The following is a 22,625-nucleotide window of genomic DNA, read 5'->3' as shown; positions in this document are numbered from 1 at the left end:
CATTTCTCCAAAAAGTACTATATTTGTCCCCATGTGCAGTTGCAAACTATAGTCTGGCTTTTTTATGGCGGTTTTGGAGCAGTGGCTTCTTCTTTGCTGAGCGGCCTTTCAGGTTATGTCAATATAGGACTGATATAGGATATACTTGCGTACTATTGTTTGTACAGATGAACGTGATACCTTCAGGCGTTTGGAAATTGCTCCCAAGGATGAACCAGACTTGTGGAGGTCTTTAATTGTTTTTTCTGAGGTCTTGGCTGATTTCTTTTGATTTTCCCATGATATCAAGCAAAGAGGCACTGAGTTTGAAGGTAGGCCTTGAAATTCATCCACAGGTATACCTCCAATTGACTCAAATGATGTCAATTAGCCTATCAGAAGCTCTCCAAGACTGTGCTGTTCCTGTTGGACTACACACTCTTCCCACTGGGCACACTACGTCACTTCAACGTGAGCAATTGGGTAATATTTGGTTGTGACGTTGAGCACTAACAGGTCTGTGTGTGTGTGTGTGTTTCGATTTATTTAAAAAAAAATCTGGCCCATTCACCCTCTGAATGGTGCACATACACAATCAATGTCTCAATTGTCTCAAGGCTTAGAAATCCTTATTTAACCTGTCTCCTTCATGTACACTGATTGAAGTGGATTTAACAAGTGACATCAATAAGGGATCATAGCTTTCACCTGGATTCAATTGGTCAGTCTGTCATAGAAAGATGTTCTTAATGTTTTGTACACTCAATGTATAGGCACATTGAAAGAATGATTCCGACACATCAGTGGACGTGCGTGATGGGGGTCAGATGAATTAGGGTGTTTTGAAGGGGTTGTTCACCATTTAGGTGAACTGTTACTTTACCCAAATTACATTTTATGGGTATGGCAGACAAGAAGTCAGAGAAAGATACAGTAAGATACAGTATCATGGAGCTGCACAACAGCAAACCACTGTCCACTTAACATTTTATTACTTCTACAAAAATAGCCTACTTCAGGCCAAAAAGTTTAATCTATTTGTAACAGGGAACAACAGTCGAGCTTATTATATGGCTGACTGACCTTCAATTAGGCCTGCGCAATATAGGCCTATGCAATAATAAATGCATCTTCATATGGGATTTTATTATAAGCATAATAGGCTAGGAGTAGCTATAGATTGAAATTATAGGCCTATGTATACCATGCTGTTATGCTTATTACCTTACCTGCATTATTTCTGTAGGCTACCTCTGTATCATCGACATCCAAAATGTTTTGCGAGACAGCAGGTGTGTTTTTCTGCATGGGTTCTGTTGGCTACTTGCAGTATATATTTTCAGAAGGTGAAAGCCAAATCATGGCACAGCTGCTCTATTTGGATAGGCGGTGAGAAATTCAGTGCATCGTTGTCTTGCTTATCAGAAGCATGCTGTGTCGGACACCATGGCATTTCAGGTGCGGTTATGGCCTTTAGGCCATAATTGGTATAGGGGTTGAATTGCCACATCAAATGTTTAGAATGTTTAAATAGTAAATGATATTATCAATGCTCCAATATTGATATAACATAGTTTTATAAACATTTGCGTACATTCACTTGTTTTCACACCATGAAGCTAAATACACCCCTAGAAAACATATTGTATCAAGCCATGTCTGGTCATGGAATCCTCCCAATTTTTAGTTTTTGTTTTTTGTCTTTGGGATGAATCAAACATATTTGTTCAATACCCTACCCCTAATGGCCATGGGGTGCTCAGTAGCGTCCCCCACAGGTGCAATTTATCCAAACTTTGATGATTTGTAAATCAAGAATAGATGAACATATCCAAACATTATTTGACATGAAGTTCCTTAAGGGATCCTTTTAAAATAATGTCGGACCCACATTCCAAGCTTGAATATCAAGGACTGAAAAACACATTTCAAAAAGTACACAACTTCAAACATTGAATTGGCATGTGGTGATGCAGTACAACTTTATTGAGGTATTAATGAAGGTACATATCATTTTACATGTCAATTAGAATGAAATTGGTGAAGATATAATTGATATTCCTAACCCTAGGGTTAGGGGGGAAACTACAAAATACGCCATATTTGTAGTTCACAACTTCTGGTTTAGGGAACAAATTGTGTCTTTTTTTTTTTAAATAGGCTACATTATTTTTTTTTAACTAATATTGTATAAGCAAACGTATCAAAAAGTAATAATACAAATTTGACAGGAAACACATGATACCTACAGGAAGTATCAATTTCACGTCACGCGACATAACCGTTCCGGAAGCACCACTGTGGTCACTAGTTACCACAGCCACAATATCATAAACCCTGCCGATTTATCTTTTTAAAATGTGATTTTTAACCTTACCCTTAACCACACTTCTAACCTCATGCTTAACCATAACCTTAAATTAGGATCTCATTTTTGTTTCATACATTTTTACTATATATAGTAAACATTTATGAAAACAAAAATGGGATCCTAATTTAATCAAATATATATATATATATACTGAACAAAAATATAAACATAATATGTAAAGTGTTGGTCCTGGTCCCATGCTTCTTGAGCTGAAATAAAAGATGTTCCATATGCACAAAAAGCTAATTTCACTCATATTTTGGGGGAAAATGTGTTTATCTTCCTGTTAGTGAGCATTTCTCCTTTTTCCAAGATAATCCATCTAAATGACAGGTGTGGCATATCAAGAAACTGATTAAACAGCATGATCAATACACAGGTGCACCTTGTGCTGAGGACAATAAGTCCATTCTAAAATGTGCAGTTTTGTCACACAACACAATGCCACAGATTTATCAAGTTTTGAGGGAGAGTGTAATTGGCATGCTGACTGCAGGCATGTCCAGAACTGTTGCCAGTGAATTGAATGTTAATTTATCTACTGTGTTGTTTTAGAGATTTTGGCAGTGCGTTCAACTGGTCTCACCCCCCCAGACCACGTGTAACCACGCCAGCCCAGGACCTCCACATTCGGCTTTTTCACCATCGTCTGAGACCAGCCACCTGGAAAACTGATGAAACTGTGGGTCTGCAAAAACTGTCAGAAACCGTCTCAGGGAAGCACACATCTCAGGGAAGCTCATCTGTGTGCTTGTTGTCCTCATCTGGGTCTTGACCTGACTGCAGTTTGGCGTCGTAACCATCTTCAATGGGCAAATGCTCACCTTCGATGGCCACTGGCAAGCTGGAGAAGTGTGCTCTTCACGGATGAATCCTGGTTTCAACAGTACCGGACAGATGGGACTATCATTTGAAAAGCAAATGTTGGCTGCGTTTCCTTTACTCTGCGATCCAACTCATCCCAAACCATCTCAATTGGTTTGAGGTCGGGTGATTGTGATGGCCAGGTCATCTGATGCAGCACTCTATTTCCTTGGTCAAATAGCCCTTACACAGCCTGTAGGTGTATTTTGGGTCCTGTTGAAAAAACAAATTATAGTCCCATTAAGAGCAAACCAGATGGGATGGCGTATCGCTGCAGAATGCTGTGGTAGCCATGCTGGTTAAGTGTGCCTTGAATTCTAAATAAATCACAGACGGTGTCACCAGCAAAGCACCCCCACACCATCACACCTCCATGCTTCACGGTGGGGACCACACATGCGGAGATCATCCGTTTACTTACTCTGCGTCTCACAAAGACACAGCGGTTGGAACCAAAAATCTCAAATTTGGACTCATCAGACAAAAGGAAAGATTTCCAATGGTCTAATGTCCATTGCTCGTGTGTCTTGGCCAAAGCAAGTCTTTTCTTGTTATTGGTGTCCTTTAGTAGTTGTTTTTTTTTGCAGCAATTCGACCATGAAGGCCTGATTCACGCAGTCTCCTCTGAACAGTTGATGTGTCTGTTACTCTGTGAAGCATTTATTTGGGCTGCAATTTCTGAGGCTGGTAACTCTAATGAACTTATCCTCTGCAGCAGAGATAACTCTGGGCCTTCCTTTTCCTCATGAGAGCCAGTTTCATCATAGCGCTTGATGGTTTTGCAACTGCACTTGAAGAAACTTTCAAAGTGTCTTAAAGTAATGATGGACTGTCGTTTCTCTTTGCTTATTTGAGCTGTTCTTGCCATAATATGGACTTGGTCTTTTACCAAATAGGGCTATCTTAGGTATACCACCTGTTAAAAAGAAAAATGCTATTGTAACCTCTTTGCAATAAGCAATTGAGACCAAAAGCTCCAGAGAAGTTTTAAGTGTTTATTACCAAGGATGCCGTGAGCTGAGTGCATACGTTTAGAAAGTTCCCAACACATCTTATACTCTTCCCTCCTTTTGGTCACCACACACTTGTAGGTGTCACTTCCCCAGCTATACATTTTATGACCCTAATGAGTTTCCCATATCTCCCTTGTGGAATGTCCATGGTCCTCTCTTTGTTTATCTAGATGTTTTAAAATATATATATATTTCACCTTTATTTAACCAGGTAAGCTAGTTGAGAACAAGTTCTCATTCACAACGTCAGAATCACATCCCGTCCAACTTCACTGTCCTTTTGTTTTTAAGTGTCTTGAGATTATCTGTATAATGAAAGACGCTATATAAAATAAATACAATAATAATATGCAAGGACGAACACCGAGCGCACAAATAGTTATGTGTTCTGTGTGCAATTCTGCAACAAAAGTATAGGAAATTACCGAAAATGCGCTATGATTTCGATGCAAAAAGTCCTAACTTTTATTAAAAATAAGAAAATAATGTGCAACTTTTACAAGTTTTTAAAAACAGTGTTCATATTCATAACATTATATACGTAATGTTGTTGAAATTGTGCAGTTTTGTTTCCTGGGTCACGGAACAACACATTTTTGGTGGTTGGCCCTTTGACTACTATCGCGGCCTGCTCTAAATCTCCAACTCAGTAGGTGGCAGTAAAACATTGGCTTTTTGCTACAATGTAGCAGCATAAGACGATTGGCGTCAAGGCAGCAACATTAGTGTCCCTACAGCAACATTAAGACTTCCAGTTTTCCATTTTTATTTAAAAATAAAAGTCTGTGGTAATACGCTATTTGATCAAAAACGAGGGCTTAGTTTGCGAAGTTATTTTGTTTGGCTAATCATTTGGACCGACGGCCAAAATGGTGACGGGGATTCCCCCAAGGGCATAAGGCGAGGGTAAGTGGAGGAGGGTGTGTCCTTTTTTTGGAATGCAGACACACCCAGCAGCCCTTTCTACTCCACCCATTCCATTGGTCCCAATGCAATACACTTTAGGCCTGTACATTTCATAGTGGCTTATAGAGAAAAAACTATTCTATGTGCCAATGTAATGTAAAAGTTGGGTTTGGAATACTCAGTAGGGTCTGTAGAATGTATACAGTACCATTAAAAAGTTTTGACACATCTACTCATTCAAGGGTTTTTCTTAATTTTTGCTATTGTCTACATTGTAGAATAATAGTGAAGACATCAAAACTATGAAATAACACTAGGGATGCACGATATATCAGTAAGCATATCAGAATCGGCCGATATTAGCTAAAAATGCTAACATCGGCATCAGCCCGATGTCTAGTTTAATGCCATGTGCAAAACCGATGTCAAAGCTGACGTGCATACCTATATAATGTAAGTAGATCACGTAATGACGCAACGAAAAATACAGCGCTACAGAGAACAAAAGCAGAAAAATACTAAGTGCACACTTCCAACAACAAAACAAGTTCAGGTCGAGCATTCATTTGAAAAGAGTAAGAAAATTTCAGCCAGACAACTCAAAAGTGAAATCCATTAACGCCAAGATAATGGAATTCATTGCCCTTGGCAGTCAACAGTTCTCTGTCACTGTTCTCTTATCACTGGCTTCTGTCACTGTTCTCTTATCACTGTGGGGACGTCGTCCCCACAGTGACTGTACGTACATACCCCAACCAGAAGCAATGGATACAGGCAACATCTGCACTGAGCTAAAGGGTAGAGCTGCCGCTTTTAAGGAGCGGGACTCTAACCCGGAAGCTTATAAGAAATCCTGCTATGCCCTCCAATGAACCATCAAACAGGCAAAGCGTCAATACAGGACTAAGATTGAATCGTACTACACCGGCTCCGACGCTCGTCAGATGTGGCAGGGCTTGCAAACTATTACAGACTACAAAAGGGAAGCACAGCCGCGTGCTGCTTAGTGACACGAGCCTACCAGACGAGCTAAATTACCTCTATGCTCGCTTCGAGGCAAGCAACACTGAAGCATGTGTAACTGTGTAGGTTCCGTCCCTCTCTTCGCCCCAACCTGGGCTCGAACCAGGGACCCTTGCACACATCAACAACTGACATCCCACGAAGCATCGTTACCCATCGCGCCACAAAAGCCACGGCCCTTGCAACGCAAGGGGAAACCCTACTTCAAGTCTCAGAGCGAGTGACGTCACTGATTGAAACGTTATTAGCGCGCACCACCGCTAACTAACTAGCCATTTCACATCTGTTACACATGCATGAAAGCATCAGCTGTTCCGGACGATTGTGTGATCACCCTCTCAGTAGCCGATGTAAGACCTTTAAATAGGTCAACATTCACAAGGCCGCAGGGCCAGACGGATTACCAGGACGTGTACTCCGAGCATGCGCTGACCAACTGGCAAGTGTCTTCACTGACATTTTCAATCTGTCCCTGACTGAGTCTGTAATACCAACATGTTTCAAGCAGACCACCATACTCCCTGTGCCAAAGAACACTAAGGTAACCTGCCTAAATGACTACCAACCCGTAGCACTCACGTCTGTAGCCATGAAATGCTTTGAAAGGCTGGTCATGGCTTACATCAACACCATAATCCCAGAAACCCTAGACCCACTCCAATTTGCATACCGCCCTAACAGATCCACAGATGATGCAATCTCTATTGCACTCCACACTGCCATTTCCCACCTGGACAAAAGGAACACCTAAGTGAGAATGCTACAGCTCAGCGTTCAACACCATAGTGCCCTCAAAGCTCATCACAAAGCTAAGGACCCTGGGACTAAACACCTCCCTCTGCAACTGGATCCTGGACTTCCTGACGGGCCGCCCCCAGGTGGTAAGGGTAGGTAACAACACATCCGCCACGCTGATCCTCAACACGGGGGCCCCACGGGTGTGTGCCCTGTCCCCTCCTGTACTCCCTTTGGACTCATGACTGCATGGCCAGGAACGACTCCAACGCCATCATTAAGTTTGCAGATGACACAACAGTGGTAGGCCTGATCACCAACAACGATGAGACAGCCTATAGGGAGGAGGTCAGAGACCTGGCCGTGTTGTGCCAGGACAACAACAACCTCAACGTGATCAAGACAAAGGAGATGATTGTGGAGGACCGAGCACCATTCTCATCGACGGGGCTGTAGTGGAGCAGGTTGAGAGCTTTAAGTTCCTGGGTGTCTACATCACCAACAAACTATCATGGTCCAAACACACCAAGACAGTCGTGAAGAGTGCAGGAGACTGAAAAGACTTGGCATGGGTCCTCAGATCCTCAAAAGGTTCTACAGCTGCACCATCGAGAGCATCCTAACTGGTTGCATCACTGCCTGGTTTGGCAACTGCTCGGCCTCCGACCGCAAGGCACTACAGAGGGTAGTACGTACGGCCCAGTACATCACTGGGGCCAAGCTTCCTGTCATCCAGGACCTCTATACCAGGCGGTGTCAGAGGAAGGCCGTTAAAATTGTCAAAGACTCCAGCCACCCTAGTCATAGACTGTTCTCTCTGCTACCGCACGGCAAGGGGTACCGGAACGCCAAGTCTAGGTCCAAAAGGCTTCTTAACAGTATCTACCCACAAGCCATAAGACTCCTGAACATCTAATCAGATGGCTACCCGTCCTATTTGCATTGTCCCCCCCCCCCCTTTATTCTGCTGCTACTCTCTGTTTATTACTTATGCATACTGTAGTCACTTTAACTCTATCTACATGTATATGTTACCTCAATTACCTCGACTAACCTGTGCCCCCACACATTGACTCTGTGCCGGTACCCCCTGTATATAGCTTCGCTACTGTTATTTTACTGCTGCTCTTTAATTATTTGTTATTTTTGTTTTTTACTTTTTCTTTAAACTGCATTGTTGGTTAAGGGCTTGTAAAGTAAGCATTTCACTGTCACCTGTTGTATTCGGTGCATTTGATAAATACATTTTGATTTGATTATGTCGAAAGGCACTTTTATTTTGAACTCTTTTGAAATTCTATGACCCGGAAGTATTTAATTTGTGTTGCTGACGAAACGATGATCTGACAAATGTTGTTTATGTCCAATCTTTCTCTAATATGTTGTTAAATGTCCCCGTCTAGAGATATCGAATCAAGAATCTGGCGGACACCCTAGCACAATAGTCGGTTTGTGATTAACTTGCATTTCAGGCGGATTCCATGCTCGAAGGAGTGAGAGGAGAAATCAAATGGGTAAGGTTCCATAAATCGTATTTATCCTTGTAACGTTACCCGTCGTGAAAATGTAATATAACTATCTGTCATTAACCACGTTTCCATCCAGTTTTTATAAGAGGAAAGACCCTTAGTATAACAAAAATCGCAACAGCTGTGGAAGTTTGTGTAATTTTATAAATGCCGACAGATATTTTTATTTATTTTTTATTTTTTTTACATTGTATCTTTTTGTGTCGGTAAAATTCATTATGATGGAAATGGCGGTGGAAACGCCTTTATGCGCAAATGTTGATATAACCATCATATCGAAGTACATTTGGAGTCATGCGATGATATGGTGTGTGGTCCTCCCACTAGTACGACACGGGAAACCATACAGTTTATTAAGATACATATGAAATAAGTTACGATGAACTTCACATGGTGGTGAAAGTGCACGGTGTTGAGCTTGATGCTGCTTTCCAATTAATATCGAGGGTATTAGTCTGGGGACATGATGATCGATGCTTGACAAATACAAATATTCTCGCTCTTATCCATAATAATCTCATCATGTAGAATAGACAACCCGCACAGCCTACCCGCAATGTATCTGCGAGCTTTTGGCTATAGAGCGCAGGTGCCAAGACCAGAGTAGGCACATTTGCTATTGTGACAAAACTATCCGTAGAGTTGAAAATGCGATTGAAACACATTGAACTTTAGATTGTTATTCGGTACATGACAATGTAAATGTTGTGTGCAACACGCCATCACGCACTGATTTAAAAAAAAAATCCGCAATAAATCCATTTGGTGTGAAAATTGGCATATTTCTATGCGCGTTCTACAATATTCGCATGAAAATCTGTCGCCATTTGGATGAAAACCTAGCCACTGCCTTGGAAGTCTTGCGCTCCATTTATTGCAACATTGCTGCTTGAACAGAACATATGTAGCAGTTGCATTGTTTCATTCATGTGATACATTTTACACCACGTTTTAACTGTGTATTTCTAGTGCTGATTTTTTAAGAGTTTTGCACCTCATCTATTAAGCAGATGGAAGCCTTCGAAAGATGTCTAAAATTGAGCGTCTGAACGCCCGTGTGGCGAAGCTGCTGACGGTGGCGGTGCATGAGGTTCTGGAGGTGGTGAAAGAGACTGTGTCTGAGTACCAGGAGAACACGGCCAGAACTCAGAGAGAGAATGAGAGTCTGAGGAAAATTCTGCAGGAACTTCAGGATAAGATGAAGAGAGAGAACACAGGTGAGTCCGAGAAGTAAAAGTGTATGCTAGGCGATGTTCCCTTGCGCATTGTACTCTAAACTAGGTCTTCCACCTCAAAGCACAAGAGGATTTTGGACACCCACCATCTCAGATTATGAAATGTTTTCTGTTGTTAAACAGATAATGTTAGCATTCCTGCAACATTATTTTGTTTAAATATACTTTTGAGCTCTTAGAAATTAAGCAAATTGATGGCACCCAAATTGTCCATTTAAATTTATAGGATTCATATAATATTCGATAAATATAGTACCTAGCATCTGATTTGGACTTTATTTTTTATTTTACAATGAGTAAGAAATCCAAAGAAATTGTCAAGTCACCCACGGACCCTCAACACCCCACAACAATCCCACCCCAAGAACTAGTATATTATATCAGTTCTCCATGTCTGACATAGTATGAAGTTGTTAGGCTTATGTCCAGTCCAACAACCTGATATTACAAGGTTCTGACCACTAGGTGCTATTAGGTGATAGCCGTGACCCCCCCCCCCCCCCCCCCCCCCCCCCAATGTTAAAGGGATAGTTTCACCAAATTTCAAAATGATGTTGATTTACTTAACCTGTAAGCAGTCTATGGACAATGTATGACAGAAATCCATGCTTTGGTTTTGTTGTCAAACGTTTCAAATGCTAACTTTTTAGCATTTGTGGCACATCTAATGCAAGTCAATGGTACCTAATATTAGCATTTTTACGCTTAACACCCTAATCATCCTAAAAAAAGTATCTACAATTTGATTGTGTAACTCAATGATGTTAGTTATAGATGATTTGGATATGAAGTATGAAAATGTAAATATACAGTTGAAGTCGGAAGTTTACATACGTTTATGTTGGTGTCATTAAAACTCGTTTTTCAACCACTCCACAAATTTCTTGTTAACAAACTAGTTTTGGCAAGTCGGTTAGGACATCTACTTTGTGCATGACACAAGTAATTTTTCCAACAATTGTTTACAGACAGATTATTTCACTTATAATTTACTGTATCACAATTCCCGTAGGTCAGAAGTTTACATACACTAAGTTGACTGTGCCTTTTAAACAGCTTGGAAAATTCCATAAAATGATGTCATGGCTTTAGAAGCTTCTGATAGACTAATTGACATAATTTGAGTCAATTGGAGGTGTACCTGTGGATGTATTTCAAGGCCTACCTTCAAACTCAGTGCCTCTTTGCTTGACATCATGGGAAAATCAAAAGAAATCAGTCAAGACCACAGAAAAGCAATTGTAGACCTCCACAAGTCTGGCTCATCCTTGGGAGCAATTTCCAAACGCCTGAAGCTACCACGTTCATCTGTACAAACAATAGTACGCAAGTATAAACACCATGGGACCACGCAGCCGTCATACTGCTCAGGAAGGAGACACGTTCTGTCTCCTAGAGATAAACATACTTTGGTGCGAAATGTGCAAATCGATCCCAGAACAACAGCAAAGGACCTTGTGAAGATGCTGGAGGAAACGGGTACAAAAGTATCTATACCCACAGTAAAACAAGTCCTATATTGACATAACCTTAAAGGCCGCTCAGCAAGGAAGAAGCCACTGCTCCAAAACCACCATAAAAAAGCCAGACTACGGTTTGCAACTGCACATTGGGACAAAAATTGAACTGTTTGGCCATAATTACCATCGTCATATTTGGAGGAAAAAGGGGGAGGCTGTGAACAATTTAAAGGCAATTCTACCAAATACTAATTGAGTGTATGTAAACTTCTGACCCACTGGGAATGTGATTTAAATAAATAAAAGCTGAAATAAATCACTCTACTATTATTCTGACATTTCACATTCTTAAAATAAGGTGGTGATCCTAACTGACCTAAAACAGGGAATTTTTACTAGGATTAAATGTCAGGAATTGTGAAACTGAGTTTAAATGTATTTGGCTAAGGTGTATGTAAACTTCCGACTTCAACTGTAGGTACCATTTACTTGCATTGGATTTGTGCCACAAATGCAAAGAAAGTTAGCATTTGAAATGGTGGCCAGGTCAACAACCAAAGCAAGGGTTGCTGTCATACTGTTATAAAACCAATATGTAATTTGGGTGAACTATCCATTTAACAAAAATCACATAATAGCAGAAACAGCACCATCTAGTGGTTAGAACCTGGTAATATCAGGATGTAGGATGGGACATAAGCATAACAATTTCAATTACTAATTTATCTGAATTGGGGGAAAAAAACACCACCAAATTCACTGAGAATACATTACATAGGATGAAGAAACAATACTCCGAGCTGCAGCTCCATACTACTTGTCAGCCATAGAGAACTGACACTGTAGACTAATTTTTGGGGTGGGATTGGTGTGGTGTGACCGTGGTTGGCTTTTGACCATTTCTTTGCATTCCTCATGTCTTACTCATTGTTAGAAAAAAGTTGGGTCCAAATAGGATGTTAGATACTATATTTGACTTTTTACAGTGCCTTCAGAAAAATTCACACACTCCTTGACTTATTACACATTGGGGAAAGGGGGATACCTAGTCATATTGTGTTACAGCCTGAATTCAAAATGGATTAAATGCTTTTTTTCCTCACCCATCTACACACAATACCCCATAATGACAAAGTGAAAGCATGTTTTCAGAAAATTTTGTACATTTATATCAAAATTAAATACAGAAATCATTCGTTTAGATAAGTGTTCACACCCCTGAGTCAATACGTTAGAGCTGTAATTGCTGCCAAAGGTGATTCTTTCTGTGCAAGTCTGAGAGCTTTGCACACCTGGATTGTACAATAATTGCACATTTAATATTTAAAAAATTAGCTAGGCCACTCAGGAACATTCAATGTCGAAGCAACTCCAGTGCGTATTTGGCCTTGTGTTTTAGGTTATTGTCCTGCTGAAAGGTGAATTTGTCTCCCAGTGTCTGTTGGAAAGCAGACTGAACCAGGTTTTCATCTAGGATTTTGCCTGTGCTTAGCTTTATTCAGTGTCTTTTTATCCTAAAAAAACCCTCCCTACTCCTTGCCGATGACAAGCATACCAATAACATGATTTAGCCACCACCATGCTTGAAAATATGAAGAGTGGCACTCTGTGATGTTATATGTTGGATTTTCCCCAAACATAACACTTTGTATTCTGGATATTTTTTTGCACACTTTTTTTGTAGGTCTTCTGTAGCCTTATTGCAAACAGGATGCATGTTTTGGAATATTAAAAAAATAATAATCTGAACACTGTCATTTAGGTTAGTATTGTGGAGTGACTACAATGTTGTTGATCCATCCTCAGTTTTCACCTATCACAGCCATTAAACTCTGTAACTGTTTTAAAATCACTGTTGGCCTCATGGTGAAATCCCTGACCGGTTTCATTCCTCTCCGGCATCTGAATTATGAAGGACGCCTGTGTCTTTGTAGTGACTGGGTGTACTGATACGCCCATCCCAAAGTGTAATTAATGTTCAAAGGGATATTCAATGTCTCCTTTTTTAAAATTTTTAACTAATCTACCAATAGGTGCCTTTCTTTGTGAGGCATTGGAAAACCTCCCAGATCTTTGTGGTTGAATCTGTGTTTGAAATTCACTGCTTGACTAAGGGACCTTACAATTATCTGTATGTGTGGGGCACAGAGATGAGGTAGTCTTTCAAAAATCATGTTAAAGACAATTATTGCACACAGTGAGTCCAAGCAACTTATGTTACTTGTTAAGCAAACTTTATGTTCCTGAATGTATTTAGGCTTGCCATAACAAAGGGGTTGAATACTTATTGACTCGAGATTTCAGCTTTTCATTTTTTATGAATTTGTAAAAATGTCTAAAAACAGAATTACACTTTGACATTATGGGGTATTTTGTGCAGGCCAGTTACACAATCTCTTGCTGTAATGACATGGAATGACCCAACCCTAACAAGCTCCAGGGGCTAGCCTCTTGTTTGGTCTCCAGGAAATTGAGAACAAACTAAATACAGAAAGACACATTTACATTTCACAATGGACAAATAAAATGGTATTGCTTATGACCACCATCAGCTACCCTCCCCCAGTCAATTGCCTATTACCTTGCTATAAGCCAATATGCATCTTGTTCATGTTCACAGGTGCTGTGCAGACTGTGACTGTCCAACTTGAGCTGCAGAATTGTAAGCAGGAACTTTCCCTGGGGGAGGACACTGAACTCTTCCCGTCTGAAGAGGAGTTGACAGAGATTCTCTCTCCAGAGCCACATGATGGACTTACCAGCGAAAAACCCTTTGGAGTCCAAACATTTGGCTTTCCTCCTATCAGTTTGAAAAAGAAGAGCAGGTCGTTCCACTCAGCGTGTGGCCCAAGGAGCTTGCTGACCGAGGAACGACCAGAAACGACCACACAGAGCAGAGAGTTGGATCTTAAATCTGAGATAGGACATGATACACATGTAAAGGAACACCACACTCTGGTGACTGGTACTGCGCTGTCAGAAACACTACTGAGTCAAATGAACTCCACTCACACCGTTTCAAACTCACTTTTCCCAAACGATTCCCCTCAGGCCTCTCAACCACTGCTGACTTTTGAGGAGATCAAACCAGAACCTGAAGTGGAAGCGTATGTCACATATTCAACACCAAAGCATTTTTATGACTGTGCAGGCTCAAGCCACATTTTACCCCAGACCCAACTCAATCGAGAGCCTCTTCAACCTAACTCAGGCTCTTATGAACTTGTGTACTTCCAGCCAAACCAAAATTGCTCAGGGGAACCATTTGCATTGGGAAACAATGCTGAATCGGCATTGGACAGATTTGAGGAACAGCACAACACCCTCCCGTTTAGGAAATCCTTTGGCGGAGCAGGAGGGTTGAGAATACTCCAGAGACATCTCGGAAGTGAAAAGCGCTACTGCTGTCCTCTGTGTGGCCGGTGCTTCAGTCACGCTGGTGATTTTAAAAAACACAAGAGGGTCCACACCGGCGAGAAGCCATACTGTTGTTCTGTGTGCGGAAAGCGTTTCAGTCAGTCAGGCTACCTAAAAATACACCAACGGTACCACACTGGAGAGCGACCGTATGGCTGTACCCAGTGTGGGAAACGCTTCAGTCATTCTAGTAATTTCAAGAAGCACCAGCTCACTCACCTCGGATCAGTGCCATAATGTACGACAACATGAGGGATCCTTGACTGAGAACTATGACATTCCGTTTTAATTTAGAGTTGGTCAGATTAAGTGTATGGGGGAAATGTTCAGGAAAGTGAAAGGATAATATCTAGCAGGAGAGAATTGCTTACTTTATGTTTGACTTGACATAATTACTAATCTTTGTTAGGGATTTCTGACAATATTGTGAAAGCTGGTATTGACATTTTCAGCACCAAATCTCACAGGTAGAATTAATGCGCAAGACCACACATTACTGTATTATTCCTGACAATTTTGGTGTGGGTCTGGGAATCTTCCTATTTGGTATTTACTACTAGTAAACCTCTAAATTTGATTAGAATGTGTGTAATTCTTGTCATTTTAAATAAACAAATATTTTTCTCGAAAACAAAATGTACGTACTATTACATGTATGTGTTAATAAAATATATTCCACTGTTGGGGCTACATGTAATGTAAATGAAAATCACTGTCAAAGTGAAACGCGAATTTGAGGGCGCGTCCGTTCTGCCAACCGCCCCTTTACGTGACTTGCGGAAGTGACGAGCCCTGTGCTACATCAAAACAGTTCAGCAGTTATCCACAAATGGAGACAGGTGAGACATTTTTATGTTGAACTTGCATGTTGATCGCCCAGACGACGAAGAAGAAGAAACAACGGAGCTAAAACAGGCATTGATGTAGTCGGAAGCTAACGTTAGCATGTCAGAGCCTCTGCGTGTTAAGATCTGGAACCTTAGCAGCTAGTTAGCTTACAACAGCCACCATTGGACGGTCGTCGATGGCTTCAAAGTAAGCCCTGCCCTGCCTTTTTTACATGACAAACTTGGACGTTCTCACAGTCATTCACTGCACTTTGTAGTCCTGTACCCTAATTTGTAAATCATGTCGAAAATTGAGCGTCTGAACGCCCGTGTGGCGAAGCTGCTGACGGTGGCGGTGCATGAGGTTCTGGAGGTGGTGAAAGAGACTGTGTCAGAGTACCAGGAGAAAACAGCCAGAACTCAGAGAGAGAACTTGAGTCTGAGGAGAAGACTACAGGAACTCCAGGACAAGATGAAGAGCGAGAACACAGGTGAGACTCAATGCTTGTTGTTGAAGTAATAGACCTAGTTGACTAAAAATGAGGAGGGCCTGACTGTTTCTGCTCTGAGTCTATTTTGTTGGGTTGCTCAGATGAGACTGCTATCAAGTTGTTGGGGGTAGTTTTCCTCAAAGCACATGTAGCAGAAACTAGGTCTAATTCTGATGTTTAGCTAGTCCTTTAGTTATTCATCTGTGGGGACAGATGAGAAACGTTGCGATATGCCTGATCAAATTAATACAATCAACAATTGTTACCCTCTGTGGTGTTATGGTGTGGTTTTCTGATACCATCTATCTTTGGCAGCTCAACAGTCTGCCCCTGCTCCCACGGCCATTTCAGGTAAAACCGAGCAGGAGGAGGGAAGCGAGGGCAGCCCCTGGCCGAGGCAGCAGGACCCAGAGTCTACACAGCACGAGGACAAACCGTTGCTCACCCAGAAACCCTGGAGGAGACTGGAGATGGAGTACAACAACTCACTGGAGCTAGACCACTTGGAGGACTCCGAGACTGAGTGTAACGTCACACTAACGTTAGCTGAGCGTGGCGGAGCTCCCCCCGAGAGGTTGTCACGGGTGACGGAGGCAGCCCTGACTGTATACGTGCCTCATTCTCTGTGTGACGCCGACCTAGACTCCATGCACACAGGACATACGTCCTCCGACATGTTACCCCTAAGCCATCCCAGCTCTCCTTCCCACCCAGGTCTGTTCTCGGGTGAAATCAAAACCGAACCTGAGCACTTGGAATATTCCTCTGCCCCCCAAGAGACCCCAGACCAGAACCCATTTTTTGAGTGCGAAGACTCGAATAGTAGCGCAACACATAATCGCAGTGGCCCGGAACCCATGCAGAACAATCCGGAAATGCACGGCGTAGTGCACTACATCAACGCAGAAGGTCTAAACACCTTTGTGGACACGTTTCCCTTCACATGTCACCCAGAGTTGGTCCAGGACGCCAGGCGACAGAACAGGCCTCTGCTTAGGCGTGAGGAGAGCCACAGCTGCATCCTGTGCGGGAAGACGTTCAGCCGGATCGGGAATCTTCGAATCCACCAGCGCTGTCACACAGGGGAGAAACCCTACTGCTGCCTGCACTGTGGGAGGCGCTTCAGTCACGCTGGGAACCTGCAGAAACACAAGAGGGTCCACACTGGGGAAAGACCGTATGGCTGCCAACAGTGCGGCAAGACTTTCAGTCAGTCCAGTCACCTTAAGAAGCATCAGAGAATTCACGTTGTCAGGCATCTTAGTGTTGAATAAAGTTTCAGACTTTCAGATTAATTGTCCTTGAATCGAAAGTGAAGTGCATTTGTTGAACTTTGGCCTGTTTGTATGGATGTTGGGGTGATTTGTGCTGCACCCCCAAAGCGTAGTGTGCCACTTACTTACTACATGGTCACAAGGTATAACGTAGACCACACCTTTTGTGAGTGAAATTGAGACTAGTTTGTGTAACAGTGTTGTCTGTCCCTCTCCATGCCCAAACCTGGGCTCGAACCAGGGACCCTCTGAACACATCAACCACTGTCTCCAAAGTATCATTAACTATTGCTCCACAAAAGCTGCAGACCTTGCAAAGCATGGGAAACAACTACTTCAAGGTCTCAGAGCAGGTGACCTCACCGATTTTTGAACGCTACTGGTGCACGCCGCTAACTAGCTAGCCAAATTTGACATTGGCTGCAGTCATACCACTTTGACCTCCTCCGGACAAAGCCCAACTGAGTGATCCGGGTCAACAGCATTCATGTAACAGTGTTGCTTCCGTCCGTCTCCTTGCTTGAACCAGGGACCCTCTGAACACACCAACAACTGTCACCCACAAAGTATTGTTACCGGTCACTCCATAAAAGCTCCGGCTTTTGCAGAGCAAGGGAAACCTCTGCTTCAAAGTCTCAGAGCGGGGGACGTCTACTAGAGCGCACTGCTAACTAGTGCGCACCGCTAACTAGCTAGCCATTTCACATCGGTCACACTGGGATCAAACCAGCAACTGGCCTGTAGAGCCAACAACGAGACTGCACTAACTGCATTCCCAATAAGTCAACTCATGGAAGTGTTTGTGAAATGCTTACCAAGGTTAAGGTTAGATCACTACAATGTGAGTTATCATAATTTACATAATCAAGCATGGATCAATACACGCTATATGGACTGACGGTGTGTATGCAGTATGTGTTTCATAGATGAGCTGTTCAAATAAATGTATAATTGGTTGATGTGTGACAGCATTTGATACTTACAGGCTCATTGGATAGTTCACCCAAATGACAAAATCACATATTGGTTTCCTTACCCTCTAAGCATAATGTCCTGTGGTTTGTTTCATTGATTCTCCCCTTAAACTGCCCCTAATTTTACAAAAATTCTACAAATTCTGAGTCCATTGGAGTGGATCAGCTTGAGCAAAGTCAGGTGTAGAATCACTGATCTACATAGTAGATAATAGTATTCCCTACCAAATAATAGGCTTTGTACAATTAAGTTTTGTAGAGCTATGCCTCCACTGGCTTAGGCGATCCCACAACCAAACACTCCCACACAACCAGACATCGATTGATTGGACACAGCTTATGTCAACTAGAAAAGGAAGTTTTAGTAGAAACTTTGTGCGCTTGCTCAGCTGGCTGAAAGTATTATTATTAATAGTAGTGGAAGAAGTTTACATAGTGAGATAGGCTTGTATAATTGAGATATCTTCCAAGAAAAGATAGGGGCGGCAGGTAGCCTAGTGGTTAGAGTGTTGGACTATTAACCAAAAGGTTGCAAGATCGAATCCCCGAGCTGACAAGGTAAAAATCTGTCGTTTTGCCTCTGAACAAGGCAGTGTTCCTAGGCCGTCATTGAAAATAAGAATTTGTTTTGAACTGACTTGCCTAGTTAAATAAAGGTTCATATTTTATTAAACAATACCTTTAAATGCTTAGTTTAAAAATAGTTATTATTGAAGCAGCTAAAGTAAGAATGCATTGAAACCCATCTTAATTCATGCAAACCCTTCACATGTGGGAAAGGGTCTACATGGATAGGGCTAAATGTACATGTTTGTTACAGAAGAAATACGAAAAGCATATGCATAACCATGATTTTGGAGTTAATGGGGATATTATTAGACCAAAGGTGAGTACACAACAGTTCACCAGACACAAGTCTTAATCCGAACATTACACTGATTTTAAATGTGTATTTTACATTTACTGTACTTTTTGCCGCATTTGTTGATAACAAAATCAGAAACTACTCTGGATACATTCAGTAACAAGACTATTGCTGGAAAATTGTGGAAGACAAAGATTACAAGGGTGAGAGGACTAACTGGTCTCCAAGTGACCATGCACCTCTCCATAGTGTGGACAGTTCCTAATCAATTTCAATACACTTTTATGAGTCAAAGAAGAGCCTTCAACTATGACTAAACATTTTTTTGAACCTATATGATCTGACAGTGTTAGGCTTTCACAAGGCAATTCAGAGAAACGGATTGTAATTTTGGTTCACATAGAAAGGAGTCATGAGTACATTCAGGTGCGTGTGCCACAGCAAAGTTTCTTCCCAATAAACGAACAGGCTCATTGTGTTCAGAACAACCCAGTGTATGATGACATAACAAAACAGACAACAACAAAAAAGTTGCCCAATTATCGGGAGGGATGGGGGCAACTTCTTGTTGCGTGCGGTGCTCAAGTTCAGAACGTCTGTCAGTCAAAACACACAATGCTGTGAATTGCCATCATGTAGAGCATGTTGCTGTACACTACGTTCCAATTTAGGTGCTTATTAGTGTCCAAATATGCCATTTTCAACCTGTGTATACAGGTATGAGTGTGAAGGGCTACATGCTCACAGATTAGAAGGTATCAAAAAGCTGAATGTAAATATTGTGATCATAGCTTTCACCTGGTTAGTCTGTCATGGAAAGAGCAGGTGTTCTTAGTGTTCATACACTGAGCATACAAAACATTATCAGCCTAAATTGAAATGTTTATAACAATGACAAAAATAGTATAATATACAATAAATGTAAGTACCTGACGATAGACACAAGGAAGCACAATAGAGGTGCAGGACAACAGTATGTTGATGGCTGTAGGTTCGTGATTCGTCTGTTTTAACATGGGAATAACTGGGAGCTAACGTGACCATTACAATTAGAGTATTCTAGCTAACTCGCTCTTACAGCAATAACATACAAAACACATCCCAGGATGCATCAAATATCTAACAGGTACTGTTCACAAGTTTGTGGTCACTTAGAAATGTCCTTGTTTTTGAAAGAAAAGCACATTATTTGTCCATTTTAAAATAACATCAAATTGATCAGAAATAGTGTAGACATTGTTAATGTTGTAAAATGACTATTGTGCTGGAAACTGCAGATGAAAAAAAAAAAGATCTACATAGGCGTACAGAGGACCATTATCAGCAACCACCACTCCTGTGTTCCAGTGGCACGTTGTGTTAGCTAATTCAAGTTTGTAATTTTGAAAGGCTAATTGATCATTAGAAAACCCTTTTGCGATTGTTAGCACAGCTGAAAACTGTTGTTTTGATTAAAGAAGCAATAAAACTGTCCTTCTTTAGACTAGTTGAGTATCTTGTGCATCAGCATTTGTGGGTTCAATTACAGGCTCAAAATATCCAGAAACAAAGACCTTTCTTCTGAAACTCGTCAGTCTATTCTTGTTCTGAGAAATGAAGGCTATTCCATGTGAGAAATTGCCAAGAAACGGAAGATCACTTACAACACTGTGTACTACTCCCTTCACAGAACAGCGCAAACTGGCTCTAACCAGAATAGAAGAGGAGTGGGAGGCCCCAGTGCACAACTGAGCAAGAGGACAAGTACATTAGTGTCTAGTTTGAGAAACAGACACCTCACAAGTCAACTGGCAGCTTTATTAAACAGTACCTGCAAAACACCAGTCTCAACGTCAATAGTGGAGGTGACTCCGGGATGCTGGCCTTCTAGGCAGAGTTGCAAAGAAAAAGCCATGTCTCAGATTGGCCAATAAAAAGAAAAGATTAAGATGGGCAAAATAACACAGACACTGGACAGAGGAAGATTGGAAAAAAGTGTTATGGACAGATCAATCTAAGTTTGAGGTGTTCGGATCATAAAGAATAACATTTGTGAGACGCAGAAAAGTGAAAAGATGCTGGAGGAGTGCTTGACACCATCTGTCAAGCATGGTGGAGGCAATGTGATGGTCTGCTGGTGCTTTGGTGGTGGTAAAGTGGGAGATTTGTACAGGGTAAAAGGGATCTTGAGGAAGGAAGGCTATCACTCCATTTTGCAATGCCATGCCATACCCTGTGGACGGCTCTTAATTGGAGCCAATTTCCTCCTATAACAGGACAATGACCCAAAGCACAGCTCCAAACAGTGCAAGAACTATTTAGGGAAGAAGCAGTCAGCTGGTATTCTGCCTATAATGGAGTGGCCAGCACAGTCACCGGATCTCAACCCTATTGATCTGTTGTGGGAGCAGCTTGACCGTATGGTATGTAAGAAGTGCCCATCAAGCCAAGCCAATCCAACTTGTGGGAGGTGCTTCAGGAAGCATGGGGTGAAATCTCTTCAGATTACTTTAACAAATTGACAACTAGAATGCCAAAGGTCTGCAAGGCTTTAATTGCTGCAAATGGAGTATTCTTTGACAAAAGCAAAGTTTGAAGGACACAATTATTTCAATTAAAGATCATTATTGATAACCTTGTCAACTTCTTGACTATATTTCCTATTCATTTTGCAACTCATTTCATGTATGTTTTCATGGAAAAAACAATAGTGTATATCAGAACGTACATAGTGAACTCGCACACATTGTAAATATGAAAAATAGAATACAGTATTTCAGAACATGACCTACTGCTTGAATGTCAATATCACTGGGAAGAATTTAAGTTTGCGATCTCCCCCCTATCTGCAAGCATGACCAATGTCATAATATTAATATGTAAATTCAACCAACCAATGGGAATACATAAACATCTAATACATATTTCTGCAGTATCAAGTGGAAACATAACCAACCCTGTTACTCTAATTTCCTGTACTTGGACAGAATGTCTTACTACATTACACAACCTCACGTTTTGACCACATTGAATTGAGGGTATTTGCACATCCTTTTTACCTCATTAGTGATATTAGTATACACATTTATAGTCAACACAATGACACAAAATTGATTGCTTAAACCAGAGCAATATCATTGGTTTTGCACTGTTGATTTTATGGTATGCACTGGTGGCCTTCTACTTTAATTTTCTAACTCAAATGGCGTGGACAATTTGAAAGCTCCCTGTATAAAAGACGCTGGCCTCACACCAATTCATGGATTTGAGAGTTAAACTATCACTCAAATAACAACCAACCCTCGTCACTGTTGATATCCTATGGCGGGTCGGGATTTGTTGAAGTTAAATAACAAAGCAACTGATTTGTTTCCTTCCCTGTTTCGGCAGCCTTCCAAAACTTCCATCTGACATTCTAGAACACGTGTCAAGCTCGTTCCACCTAAGGCCGAGAGTCTGTGGGTTAGTAAAGAACGAATTAGTAACGAACTCCTCTCACCTGGTTGTCTTGGTCTTAATTGAAAGGAAAAACCAAAAATCCGCAGACACTCGGCCCTCCTTGGAATGAGTTTGAAACCCCTGTTCTAGAATTTAGATGACTGCCTCTTAGCAAATTCTCTTCTAACCACTGATATGTAAATTATTCTCAGATTCACTGTGGCCTTTGAATAGTGTTTGTTTAA

The 22,625-nt window shown here is 41.5% G+C and overlaps 1 protein-coding gene across 4 annotated transcripts; it reads left to right on the top strand.

Moving 5' to 3' along the window:
* Positions 1 to 8,210: 8,210 nt before the first annotated feature.
* Positions 8,211 to 18,165, top strand: LOC115162120 (zinc finger protein 135). 4 transcript variants are annotated; one of them, XM_029713139.1, is made up of 4 exons: positions 8,211 to 8,405; positions 9,431 to 9,637; positions 13,736 to 15,850; positions 16,202 to 18,165. In XM_029713139.1, the coding sequence occupies exons 3-4, from the start codon at positions 15,661 to 15,663 to the stop codon at positions 17,122 to 17,124; spliced, it is 1,113 nt and encodes a 370-aa protein (XP_029568999.1). In that variant the 5' UTR covers positions 8,211 to 8,405; positions 9,431 to 9,637; positions 13,736 to 15,660; the 3' UTR covers positions 17,125 to 18,165. The 4 variants fall into 4 exon arrangements, with proteins under 4 accessions (XP_029568999.1, XP_029568990.1, XP_029568982.1 ...); XM_029713130.1 differs by having other exon boundaries at positions 16,166 to 18,165; XM_029713122.1 differs by lacking the exon at positions 16,202 to 18,165 and having other exon boundaries at positions 13,736 to 15,411.
* Positions 18,166 to 22,625: the final 4,460 nt, after the last annotated feature.

Source organism: Salmo trutta, chromosome 2 (genome assembly GCF_901001165.1).
Source record: "Salmo trutta chromosome 2, fSalTru1.1, whole genome shotgun sequence".
NCBI classification, from domain to species: domain Eukaryota; kingdom Metazoa; phylum Chordata; class Actinopteri; order Salmoniformes; family Salmonidae; genus Salmo; species Salmo trutta.
Note: the sequence above shows the minus strand (reverse complement) of the source record. Positions and strands in the feature narration are given on the sequence as shown.

Excerpts from the sequence above, each read along its gene's own strand:
- LOC115162120 (XM_029713111.1), top strand. Across the intron at positions 9,638-13,735 it reads GATGAAGAGAGAGAACACAG|GTGCTGTGCAGACTGTGACT; the intron begins GTGAGTCCGAGA and ends TCATGTTCACAG.